Source organism: Muscardinus avellanarius, assembly GCF_963383645.1.
Source record: "Muscardinus avellanarius genome assembly, chromosome: 18".
Classification (NCBI taxonomy): Eukaryota; Metazoa; Chordata; class Mammalia; order Rodentia; family Gliridae; genus Muscardinus; species Muscardinus avellanarius.
Window position 1 is genome coordinate 34,313,176 of NC_137804.1, and position 13,509 is coordinate 34,326,684.

Here is a 13,509-nt window from a genome sequence, read left to right on the forward strand (position 1 = left end):
TGAAACAACTCAGATGAACCCCAGGACACTGCACCTGCCTGCTCTCCCAAGGGACTACAGACAATAGAAAAGCACAAGATTCCTCCCTCTCTCTTCTCTCCCTCCCCCCTCCCTCTCCCTCTCTTCCCACCATGCCTCATAAAAGTTTCACAGAACATCAAATTCCCATAAATTTATAGGTTTATAGGTTTATTTAAAACCTGATATTTTATTTCAACACCATTTTAATTTTTTTAAGTTTTTATTGGTGCATTGTAGTCATACATCCTAATAGGATAAAAGATGGTGGAGACATACATGCACACATCACCCAATCAGCCCTTACCTAATCCCCACCCCATTCCCTCCCATCCCTCCTTCCCATGTTTGGCTTAGTGATTGACTTTGATATGTTTGTTTAAGTACATCGAGTACTTTAGAGTTTCCCTCTTCCCCCCTCCCATCCCCTCAGTTAGGTCCCCTTATTTGCTCCTCTATAGAATCTTCATCTAGAGTTCCTCCTGTTACCCATTTCTCCCTAGCTTTCGCATAGTGTCTTCCAGTTCCATCCATTTACCTGTAAATGATACGCCTTTGTTTTGCTTTATGGCTAAGTAAAATTCCACTGTGTGCATATCTCACAGTTTTGTAATCCATTCATATGGCCATCTTGGCTGGTTCCATACTTTGGCAATGGAGAATTGTGCAGGTATGAACATAAATATAAGTGCATTCGTTTGGTAGTTTGGTTTACTTTCTTTTGGGTAGATACCCAGAAGTGGTATTGCTGAATCAAATGATACATTTGTTCCCATTCTTCTGAGGATCCTCAAACAAAGAGGTTGCACTAATTTGCAATCCCACCAACAATGTTTTAGAGTTCCCACTTCTCCACATCCTCGCCAGCATTTGTTGTTGTTTGTGTTTTGAATGATTGCCATTCTATTTGGAGTTAGGTGAAATCTCAGGGTAGTTTTGATTTGCAGCTCTCTGATTGCTAATGATGTTGAGCATTTTTTCATGCATTTATTGGCCATTTGAATTTCTTCCTTCATAAAGTGTCTATTTATTTCACTTGCCCATTATTTGATTGGGCTATTTGTGAAACAAATCCACACACTTATAACCAATTGAGTTTTGACAAAGGGGCCGAAAACATGCTGGAAAAAAGAGCCTCTTCAACACACGATGTTGGCAAAACTGGCTAACCATATGCAGAAAAATGGAAATTAATCCCACTTTCTCACCCTGCACAAGAGTCAACTCAAGATGGATAAAAGTCTTGGAAATTAGACCAGAGACCTTGAGGCTCCTTGAAGAGGGCATAGGTCCAACACTGCAACACAAAGGCACAGATAAAAACTTTCTCAACAAGACCCCAAAGGCACAAGAAGCTAAAAGGTAAATCAGTACATGGGATTGCATTAAACTGAAGAGCTTCTGTACAGCAAAGGAAACTATTAAGAACCTCAACCAAGAGCCAACGGAATGGGAGAAGATTTTTGCCAACTACTCCTTTGATAGAGGACTAATATCTAGAATATAAAGAAAATTCAAGAAACTCAGCACTAAGAAAATCAATGCCATTCTTAAATGATCAGTTTGCAATGGGTCTAGGTTCTTCCCACTGCTATGTGATTATCATATGGAAATACAGGATGTTTCTTTACTTCAGTTTAAGCTTCAGTTATACAAATTTAGGGCTACAACTCAACAGTGCCACTTGTCCAAGCCTTTGACCAGCCTTAGACTATCAAGACAGTGGACAAAAATAATAATTGTACCACACTGCCAACAGGTCGATTGCATTAATTAATTCTTCTGACTTCTACATCATCTAGTGTATTTTGTCTTTGTTTTTTGGTACTGGCAATTGAATCCAGGGGCATTCTACTTCTGAGCTTCATCCCCAGCCCTTTTTTATCTTTTATTTCAAAACAAGTTCTTGCTAAGTTGGCGAGGCTGGCTTCAAACCTGTAATCTTCCTATCTCAGTCTCTCAAGTACTGGGATTATAGGTATATGCCACCATGCCCAGCTACATCATCTGGTCTTCATACTCATAACAGTTCAGGGTGCAGGTAAAAGTTGTATTTTATTTTGACATAAGAAAACAAAACCCAGAGTAAGTGACTTGGCTAACTTTCCCAAATGGAACTGAAATCTGGTTCTCCAATTCCCTGTCAAAAGCTCACAGGTAATTTCAACAAGTCTAAGTGGCTCAGAGAGGGCAAAAAAGGCAGGAGGCCCACTGGTGGGCAGCACTTTCTTCTGAGCACGTTCAGTGGGGCCAAGCCACAGGACTGGGAAAGCCCTGTTAATCAGTGCTTTGTGGTTTGTGTTCAATGGCAAGATCAGGGAAGGCCTGTGCATGAGGGTGGACAACACAGGACCTGGAACCAAAAAGGTGAGAACCAGGGAGGTATGTACAGATGAGAGGAAGATATGTAAAGGTCAGGGGAAGGCCATTCCTAGAGAGAAGAGAGCAGACACAAAGGCCCCGAGGTAAGCGAAGCCCACCAAAGCAGGGGTCAGGGTTCCTGGAGGCCAGCAGAGGACTTGGAATTTTATTCTAATTGAAAGTCTCAGCAGCTGGAGGTTTTTAATGCAACTAAATAACCTGTCCTTATTTCTGAATGTAAAATCCCATGCCAGCTGCTATCTGGTGGTGACTGAAGGGTAGAGAGGAGTGATAAACAGGAAATTAAAGAGATTACTGTTCCCAATCCAGGCAAGATCTGGCAGGAACAGTAGAGATGTTAAGTAGCAGACACAGAACTTATTTCTGAGAGAGGGCCTCCAAGTACAATGTAAGGAATGGGTTTTTAACTACTTTTTTTTTTTTTTTTTTTTTTTGGTGGTGCTGGGGTTCCTGGAAGCCCTTCTACCTCCGGGCTACACTCCCAGACCTATTTTATACTTTGAAACAGGGTCTGTTAAACCGGCGCAGCTAGCTTCGAACCTGCGCGATCCTCCTGTCTCTGCCTCCCAAGCACAGGGATTACAAGCGTGTGCCACCACGCCCGGCGGGTTTTTAAATACTTTTATGGCACACTGTAATCATCCATGATACTGAAATTCAAAGTGATACATTCGCACATATGTACATCACTTGGTATAAGGGATGTTTTGAGGAACGCTGTTAATTTCACGTTCTGGCATTATCCCCATGGGGAAAAATCTACAGAAAATACAACTCCCCATGCCCTAATGTTGGGTCTAAGTCTACATTTCCTGAACCATCAGTCTATTTTTTTACCTCAAGAATGGTCGTTACTAGAAATTTCAGGTCCAATGCTGACCCATCTCTGAGAAGTATATAAGCAGTTTCTATGATGTAGCATCTAGCTCTGTACTCAGGTTTGTCACTTGTTTTCTTATTTAATCTTATTATATGTATCATAGGCAACTTGAGCCATTTTTTAAAACATTCCAGATAATAAATAGACAAACATACTGAAAGAAATTTTATAAAAAGTTTTATAAATTCAGATAGAGAAGATTTTATAAAATCAGAGATTTATAAATGAGTATATTACATAAGCCGACCTGCATGAGAAGCCAAGAAGACAGGAAATCACAAAAACTCAACCCAACCGAAGAAATAGCATAGAGAGCTGCTCTAGACCTCCCAAGGAAGGCAAGAAAGGAGAAGCTAAGACCCTGCAAAGTCAAAACTCAACAAATGATGAGATAACAAAACCTTTCTGTTAATTTCTCTTAACTGAGATATAACTGATTTTTATCACTTTATCACTCTGGCTGGACTCCGTATTGAAATCTATGAAAACTGTCATTAAAAAGGCAGGCAAAGGTCTGACTGACTCTGACCAAACCCTCTGCTACTTGTCTTGTTCAAAGAGAGTTACTTTGGAGTGATGAAAATGGATAATATTGGTGTGTACATGTGGATATTAGATAAAAATCCAGGTTAACACTCCTTTAACAAGTGCGGTATACCACCTGATGTGAGAATTCACCAAGTAAGTCTATTTATTAAATGAGGATCCTTGCCGGGCACAGTGGTGCACACCTGTATTCTTAGTGCTTGGGAGGCAGAGACAGGAGGACTGTAGGTTTGAGGAAAGCCTCAGCAACTTACAGAAACTCTCAGTAACTACAGTAGAAGTCCCAGGAAAGCCATTTAGATTACAAAACTAGTTCAGATAGCTAGTGCTGCTGGGTCCTTAGGACGAGGAAAACTTGGGATTTGTGCCCAAAAGCTATTTGTAAATTTATAGGGTTTTTTTTCCAGTCAATTAGCTTGAAGAAAATGAGAGCTAAGTAAATAAATTAGATCATTAATTTGCAATACATATAAATTAATTATGATAATTTTAACTGCTAAACATATATACAAACCATGTATTTATAAGAAATAAGAAATATACATAAGGCTCTATTAAGCAAAGAAAGCCATCTTGATTAACTCCTAGAAAATTCACATACATTTGCTCAGTAGATTTTAACAGTTTTGATGTGTGTATGAAAATATAGGATAAACATTAACTGCCTACTGATGTTCTAGCAAATCTATTTTCATTCCAAATGGAAATTAGGATATATTTTGCATTATTGGAGTTAATTACATGACATTTCTTATGAATAATGATGTATTATTCCATTCATTACTTCTAATTATGTTCCTTTACAAATGCAAGCCTAGCAACACTGTGACCAACTTTTTCCTGTTTCTTACAGTCGGATGACTTGCACTGAAAGCAGGTCAGAAATATGCCTGGAATGTAATGATTGGAGTTCAGTACTTACTAACTATGGCAGCACGGAAGTACCCAGGACAGTTAGTTTTCATATATTTTCACATTTTCATATATCAGGATGCCCTCATTAGCAATCAATAGAAAAAAATGTTCAAAGAATTTTTTGATACATATAATTAGTGTTCTAACATTTGCTGGAGATGGAGAAAGAGTATTCCTGATAGTCTCCTCTCTCTATGTATATATACTCATTAACTGATGAATGTACAGATTGGCAGTTTACAAAGTTATCCTTTTCTGGTAGTGATGGTGATTCTATAGCCTTTGTGAAATTCTGAGAAATGTACCTGCTAATATCCCTGGAAAAAGGAATATTTGAAGCCTAGAATTCCAGTACATGGGAAGTCAAGACAGGAAGGAAGATCGCAACTCCCAGCAACTTAGCAAGATCCTGTTTCAAAACAAACAAATAAACAAACAAACAAAAATCCTGGGGGCCTACCTCAGAGGTAGAATGTCCATTGGTTCAATCCCCAGCACCATAAATACATATGCACACACATATACACACACATACCTACAGTTGAATTTTCCTCCTCTAAGGCATAACAAGGTCATGCCAGCCTAGCCTACCCTGCTCACAGCAGAGTCTGAAGATATGAGCTAAGTCCTCTTATGAATAAAGGTCAAGGTCAAGGAAAGACAGTCAGAACTAAGTCATTAGTCCATATGCCCCATGTCCCATTTCTAGAATGCCTAAAAAGCTTAACTGAGCAACAAATATACCATTATGGTAACTTTGGAATAGATATGTTTTTAAAGTTTTATTCTTTTGTGAAAAGAGGCAAATGACCAATGATAATATTCATTAATATTAATAAGATCATACATGCTGTACATGAATAAACATATCAATGTCAATCAGTAAGTCAAACATGAGGAGGAAGTGGGGAGAAAACAGAGTGGGAATTGGGGAAGGGCTAAATGAGTGTTGTGTGCATGTATGTCTCTGCCCTCTTGTACACCATTAAGATGTATGACACACACACAAATAAAATTTAAAATATATATATATATATATGTGTATATATATATCATATATATGTATATATGTGTGTGTCAGCAATATATAGTGATGCATGCCTCTAATCTCAGGATTTGGGAGGCTGAAACAGGAGGATCATTGGTTCCAGGCCAGCCTTAGCAACTTAGCAAGACCCTGTTTCAAAATAAGTAAATAAGTATGGAATAGAGCTCAGAGGTAGAATGCCCCTGAGTTAAATCTTCAGTACTTGCTGGGGCGTGGTGGCTCATGCTTGTAATCCCCGCGCTTGGGAGGCTGAGACAGGAGGATTGCATGGGTTCGAAGCCAGCCTCAACTACTTAGTGAGGCTCTCAGCAACTTAGTGAGACCCTGTTTCCAAATAAAGTATAAAAAAGGTCTGGGAGTATAGCCCGGAGGTAGAAAGCCTCTGGGTTCCACCCCCAGTACCACCAAAAAAAAATAAAAAAATAAAATAAATCTTCAGTACCAAATACATATGTCATTGATATTATTAATAAAAATTATATACTAAGCTCTAGATTATAATTTCCAAATGATTTTAATGTACCTGTGTCATTTTCCTTGAAATCTTTGCAGAACTAAATATTTGGAATTTAATGGGTTAAGCAACAGGGGCCAGCGGAGCCACATGGCCACCAGCTACTCTTGTACCTTCACCATGGAGCAGACAGCAGGCAGAGGATAGAGCCCAGGGGAGCTGCGCTGAGCCCAGGAAAGCAGGAAGCAGCCCAGTGAGGGCTAGAGACCAGAGTGAGCATGCCTTAGGCACACTGTCTCAAAGTCACCTTCACTTGAAAGGTCCAGGACAAGGAGTCCAAAGACCACACGTTTTTCTCCATCCAATTTCAAACCTTCCTTGCACACATACAAAGAACCCATTTAATTCCTTTGGTACTGTGTCCCAGCAATCTATCATTTTTTCTATAGTAAAAATAAAAATGCCAGTTTTAGCTCCAGGAGCAAAAAGTAAACTTAGAAGAGGCAGGGCCTGGCAGGAAGGGCTTCTCTTGCCCTTGTGGACCCATGAGTGTTCCTGGAGCGAGCTGAGGATGATCCTCAGCACTGTCAGCCTGCTACCAACGAGTGAGCTGGCTTTTGAGATAAAATGTATTTGTTTTCTATGGGGCAGTTTCTTAGATGGCAGATCAAGAAGGATGACTGTTACTCAAGGTTGTCTTACAGTGGGGGATTGGCAGGATCCTCTGTCAGATTCTAGACACTGGAAACTGAGGTAGATCGACTTAGATGCTGATGAAAGCATTCGTGATCTACCGTGGTTCCTGCTGACCAATGCCAGAAAAAGCAGATTCTAGTTAGGAGCATGCACGTTAATCACCCAATGAGAGGTGTACATTTATCTGAAAATCCTTCCCATAGAAAGAGAAAAAAGAAAGATCTAAGAGCAGTCATTGTTACTGCATATCTTTGAACACAGAATCTTTCAAATAAAGAAGAAACATATCAACATAAGAAAGCCAACTTGCCCATTACAGCTCAGAACTAAGGACAGTGAGATGACCTCTGAACATCTCTACACGAGTATTTGAGGCAGCTGACATGTAACAAGCGTCCACAAAGCAAAGCAAAGACATGTGCTCAGGGCAATTTTAAGAGCAGAAATCTATCTTTAGCGATAACTATATTAAAATAGTGCTTGCACTCATTTTTATTTGCACAGGAAGGTCTAAAAAGAAACATTTTTTTGAGAAATGAAAGATCATCAGATCACTAATAACTGTAGTTTCCTGGACAATTAAAAGAATTCACAAGATTGCAACCCACTCAGGAAATGACAAATATTTCTGATTTTTTATGGAAGGACTAAAAAGGCACTTTCCCCTATCACGTCTACTCCATAAGAATCCCTGTTAAGTAATGAAGCTATTTCTGTTAAGTTTATAATTTATTTTAGAAATACTCAAGATGGTAATGAAAACAGGAAAGATAACTGCCTATTTGCAAAGGTAAACTTTTATATTAAGACCTTCGATGAAGTTTTATTTCTGTTGACGTTGACTTTTCCAGCACATTTATCATTACAGCAAACTTTGTTTCTAATGCATCACCAGAAATGTCTTTTAAATTACCTAGTCATATTCTTCACAAATATACTTTTTGCAAGGCAGTGCGCCATGTTCCATCCTAACAACGTTGGTCCTGATAACATTCTATGCATTTGTTCCTGTTTGGAAAAATCTGCTCTTTTTAATAACTGAGTCAATAAACTGTTGACAAATAATTTGTATAATAGAGTATGGCCAACAAGTAAGGTTTGTCTCTGTTGTAACACTGCATATAATCTGTCCACAAACATCACCCATGTCCCCTTATGTTAGAGCCGCTGATGCCATTCTGAATAGCAATCCAGAGATCAATACACTGTCTGCTGAAAACAACGGGGCATAACAAATGAATTATTTTATTTACAATAAAAGCCCCAGTCCCCAAATGGATTCCACTCATGTTCAAATTCATTTTTCATGCTCAAGTCAAGAGAAGAGATAAATGTAGCACAGTACAAGAGGAAGGGGTAAGGAATAGCATTAGCCATAATGGCTCAAGTGTATTTAAGCATGCACAATGGCTGGACTGTACCACTGCACACAAGTAAAACGTTCACTGCAAAATTCTCAAGACACGCTCTCCAAAACGATTCTACTCTCTCACCAAGAAACCCGGAGAAGCACGTTCCAGTAACAAGAAATTAATGGATTAAAGGTATTCTGACATACTCTTCTAGAGTGTTGCACCACAGAGGCCAGAGCTTATAAAATCGGCTTGAAACGCTGTTGGCAAGGAACTCAGTGTTTGCTTTAGGTGAGGACAGGAAGGGTAGCAAGTGTTTCTTTTGAGAATAAAGCAAACAGCCTGCTTCAGAAGCCTGTCTTCTGTCCCCAGTCTGACAGCCCCTTTCCTACTCTGAAAGCTATGAAAAACCCAGGGAGCAAAATCATAAGAAAAAAGGTTGAAGGGGACAGAAAAATGTTAGAGAGGACACACGTTCAAAGATAACATTTGAGCCAGGAAGGTTGGTGTTCTCCAGGAATTCTAGTACTTGAAAGGCTGAGACAGGAGGATTGCAGATTTGAGGCCAACCTCAGTAACTTAGCAAGGCTAAGGTAGTTTGGTGGTAGAACAGCCCTGGGTTCAATCTCAAGCCTCACACACAAAGATAAATAAACAAATAATTAAAGATAACATTTGCAAAACTCTCACCAATGGCGCACGCCTAGAAGCCCACCTGAATAGCATATTTAAGTAGAATAAAAATGCAAAACAACAAGTTTCGGTTTATATAAAGATGCCAATATATTGCCCTTAAAATACAAACTTGTCCAATGGCAAATTAACATTCAGGATGGAAGGGAAACACATCTTTCTCCATTGGCCACCACTTCAATCGCTGTCACTTAACACACCTCATGCATGACACACAACTGCGAACAGAGCTGTGCCTGACAGAGCAGGAGGGGAGAATGGGAAAACTGCAGACTGGACTCAGCACTAAAATCCTGGGACACACTGGTGACAGACCTGGCTTTGGATGGGGATGCAGAAAGGCACAGGCTCTTATCCCATCCCATTAACTACAACAACACTGGTTTCACTTTAAATTCAGCCACCATAGTTCTGTGAGATGCTAAGGAAAAAGACTTATGCAAGAAAGGGCCTTACCTGCAGGAAGATGTGATTCCAGGCAGAGACAAACAGGAAGGCACACAGCCTGCCTTGAAGCAGACAGGAGGTGAGTGTTTGCTGAGGCGCCTGGAATAGCGTAGGAGCTCAGCTGTGAAGTGTTGATGAATCAGCATGTGAACAGGAATCAGGCGTCGCAAAGGAAGGACAGAGAACAGGACTCAGTACGTCTCCCCTCGTGTGGTGTGATAGTTATCAAAGGACCTGGGTTGAAATGAAAGGGGTAGGGAGACTCCTAGTGAAGAGTGGGGCAGAGAAGACTGTGATCCAACACATGTTGAGGGAACAGCTGGAAAGAAGAGAAACTAGGGCTGGACAGTAGAAGTGCTTAATACTATGCTAAAGACAGTGTACTTTTATATTTAAAAAAAAAAAAAACCAACAGATTCATTATTGGTTTGCTAGAAAGGGAAAAGAAGACTGAAATGTCAGAGCTGTGATTCAGAATGAGGTGTAGGTTGGGCTGGAGAGGCCCAAAGGAAGAAAGGTTGCAGAAGCTACACGAGCCACACAGAAGGCTAGACTAGGGCAGGCGGGCTAGAACGCTGGGGAAGATAAAAGCCTACTACAGACAGCTCACCATTTATTTTATGAAATGTTAGTGGGCAGAGATACCCAGAGCTTTAATTCCCAACTCTCAGGCAGCTTTCTGCGAGCAAAGGAGCTTCTTATTATGATGTTCCTCACAGTTGTAACCAAGAAAACAAAGTTACAAAATCATCATATAAGAAATTGTCAAAATACATTATTTTCTGGCCCTGAGACCACCTTGGACACTGTGGATGTGAAATGGACTTCGAGTATATTGATTACAACAGTGTTCTGGCTCCCAGAGGTCTCATCCTCACACAGACAGCATCCAGACCTTCTGGTTGCATTCCAAATGAACTCAGGTTCATTACTTCTTATTTATTTATGGGTTTGTTCGTTTGTCTGGTACTGGGGATTGAACCCATGGGCAGTCTACCTCTGAGCTATACCTCCAACTCTTTTTACTTTTAATTTTGTTTTCTTTTTTGGTACTGGGAATGGAAGCCAGGGGCATTCTACCTCCAAGCCACACTCCCAGCTCTATTTTATTTTTTATGTTAAAATGATCTTGCTAAATGCTGAGACTGGTCACGAACCTGCAATCCTATCTCAAACTCTCAAGTACAAGGATTATTTGTAATAAGTACCCGGCCTTATTTTTATTTTGAAACAGGGTCTCCCTAAGTTATGGAGGCTGGCCTTGAACATTTGATCCTTCTGTCTCAGCCTCCCAAGTGCTGGAATTACAGTTGTGTGCCACCATGCCCGGCGACTTTTGTTAATTTAATAAAACGTTCCCCATGTCCTTGGCATTTATTCAAAGATACGAAACTGATGAGGATTCATTTCCAGATGGCTACACCAATGCCCACTGGAAAAACATTAGTTATCACTCACTAACTGACTCCAAGACTTAAACATCACACTTTCAGAGTTGGTTAAAAACACCATGAAAATTCAAGTTACTATCAAGAGATGAGTAAAAAAGGAAATCATAAAGCAAAGTTCATTCCATTATTAGCCATTAACAAAGCGGTACATCTCTATGACCTCACGGTTTCTTAGTCCAAGGCATTAAGGTTTGGTTATCTAAGTTCACATTTTCATTCCAGGTTCCCTTAGGTCTTCATTAAAAGTCACTTAAAGCTGGCACATAGAAAGAAATGACATTTAAACTATATCCTCTTGACATCTGAATCTATAGATATTTTGCTTAAAAAAATCACCCCAGGCAGAGTGGGAGAATACTACAAACTCACAGCAAAATCAAATGAAGAAATAAAAAGCATTTTATTCCAAGAACGTTAAATTCTCTTATAAGAGATCAATATGAAATTGATACATAACTTTAAAAAGTTTTCTGTTTTATGGAGTCTTTCTAAATCATTCCAGCGTGATTTTTTCCCCCTTTACTTCAACAAACAGAAGAACAGAGCTTTCAAATGCTGACCATATGCTTCAATTTTATATTTTAAAAAATTAAGAGTTTTAAATGCTATAAAGACTTTACTTAGCATCATTTATTGGTTTATTGGCCCACTCATTATATTTTTGCAAAATCAACAAAATTTAAATAGCTAAAATTTGGATTTGGGGGATTTGGGATTCTATCACATAATCACATTTTTCTTTGGCTGCCTGTTTTTCTTACTTGTATATTTTTTCCACCATATAATATTACATGGCTAGGAAGGAAGTTTAGCTATTCATAAAACTAAGTACTTTGAATATTTTTCACTGAAAAATAATAACTTATTCTGAAAAACATCTTGGCATATCTGTGTATTCAGAATTAATAAGAAATTCATTTCAAAACCACATCATGTCTCAGTGTGGAAAATAGTTGTTATCTTAAAATATAAACTGTGATTCTTATTTGCCGCTGCATAGTAAGTGAAATTAGAAAGGAAAGAAAAACAATTTGGTCAGTGCAACATTCATATGTTATACAACCACAAGTGATACTTTCAACAGTATAAAAATAATCCCTGAGCATGTCACCAATTTCTGAAACTGCAACTGCAAGCAAAGTTCTCAGGAGGAAAGCCCTTTCAAGGAAAATAAAACAACTCTACCACCAATGACAGTGGTCTAGAAGCCAGGCCTTTGCCCAAGAGAAAGTGTCATTTCAGAACTCAACAGAGAAAACAATTTTCATAAGTACATTTACATGAATGGATATAATTAAAACTCATAAATGATCTTTAAAAGGTAATGAAACAAAGAACTAGGTTCTCATGTAAAACCTTAATTCTACATCACAAAGTTGCAATTCAATTTCGAACCTACCATTAAAATCCACAATGGATTAAATTGAATACAAAGCAGGCATGATATTCATTGGGCCAATTTTAGAAACACCTATTTATTTACCCAGCTACGATCGTGAAAAGGTCAAGCAGAAATTCACCTCCAAAGCCACAGTTGCTAAGCAACTCTCTTCAGAAGTTCTGCAACATTGATCAAGCATATTACTGGTGCCACCAACTGGATTCGAAATAAATGTAACATCTTACCTGGGCTCTCCAAAGAGGGAGGGAAGTGAGTCCCTTGCTTACCTTCCTCAGACAGCCACTGAAGCCCAATCTTGCATCCCTGTAGTTGCTTAGGTTCACAGGTTCTTTATTTTGCATATCTTAGAAGAAAAGGATACGTCCTGGGACCACCGGCTTCCTGTTCACAAGAGCGAAGGAGAGCTCTGTTTTGAGAAACACCACAGAGGGTCTGATGACATGCTGGCCGAACCGGAATGACATTGCTTCACACTTGGAGTCTAAAAAAAGACAATTTAGAACAGAGACATTTATAAAAGTCAAATAAGAAAATTAATGTATGTATACGTATGTACGTGTGTGTGTGTGTGTGTGTGTGTGTGTGTGTGTGTGTGTGTGTCTTGTTGGGGATGAACATGGGACCTTCTACCTCCAAGCTACAACCCCACACCTTTTGTGGGTTTTTGCTTTTTTTTTTTTAACTGGGTTTAAGTTGCTGAGAGTCTTAGTAAATTGTTGAGGCTGGCCACAAACCTGTGATCCTCTTGTCTCAGCCTCCCAAGTACTGGGATAACAGGCATGCACCACCATTCCCAGCTCATGGACCACAATGAAGAAAGTAAACTCCCCTACCAAAGATTCTGAGTTTTAAGGAGGATGCCATTTAAAACTGTGCTTTATTTAATGCCCACCTAGTTGAATTCTAGGTAAATCCTAAAATATTCCACTGTCCTTAGAGTGCTGCCTTGATTCCAGGGAGTGTTTTCAAGCAAAAACCTGCACATGGAAGACCAAACAGCTTTTCACTCTTATTTTTTCTGTACTGCAGGCTGTGCCCTCAAATCCACAAAGTCCTATGCGTCAAGAACTTATCTTCATCCATACATTTTGTCATATCTGCTAAGCTGAAAATTTTCTTTGTTAAGGATTGACAAGAAATCTTCTAATTTTTAAATGCATCTCTCAAATGGTTTTATCTTTGTTTATATAACAGCAATTTAGAAAAAGTAAAAACACTGTCTGAC

At 39.2% G+C, this 13,509-nt stretch overlaps 1 protein-coding gene across 2 annotated transcripts in view; it reads right to left on the minus strand.

Annotated features, from left to right (window-relative positions):
* FHIT (fragile histidine triad diadenosine triphosphatase) overlaps positions 1 to 12,748 on the minus strand; it is a gene marked incomplete at both ends in the record, with an annotated part of 875,313 nt that extends 862,565 nt beyond the window's left edge. For both annotated transcript variants that reach the window (XM_080715816.1, XM_080715815.1), the window contains one exon: positions 12,646 to 12,748. In XM_080715816.1, the coding sequence (XP_080571942.1) occupies positions 12,646 to 12,748 (103 nt within the window). The remainder of the gene's footprint in view (positions 1 to 12,645) is intronic.
* Positions 12,749 to 13,509: the final 761 nt, after the last annotated feature.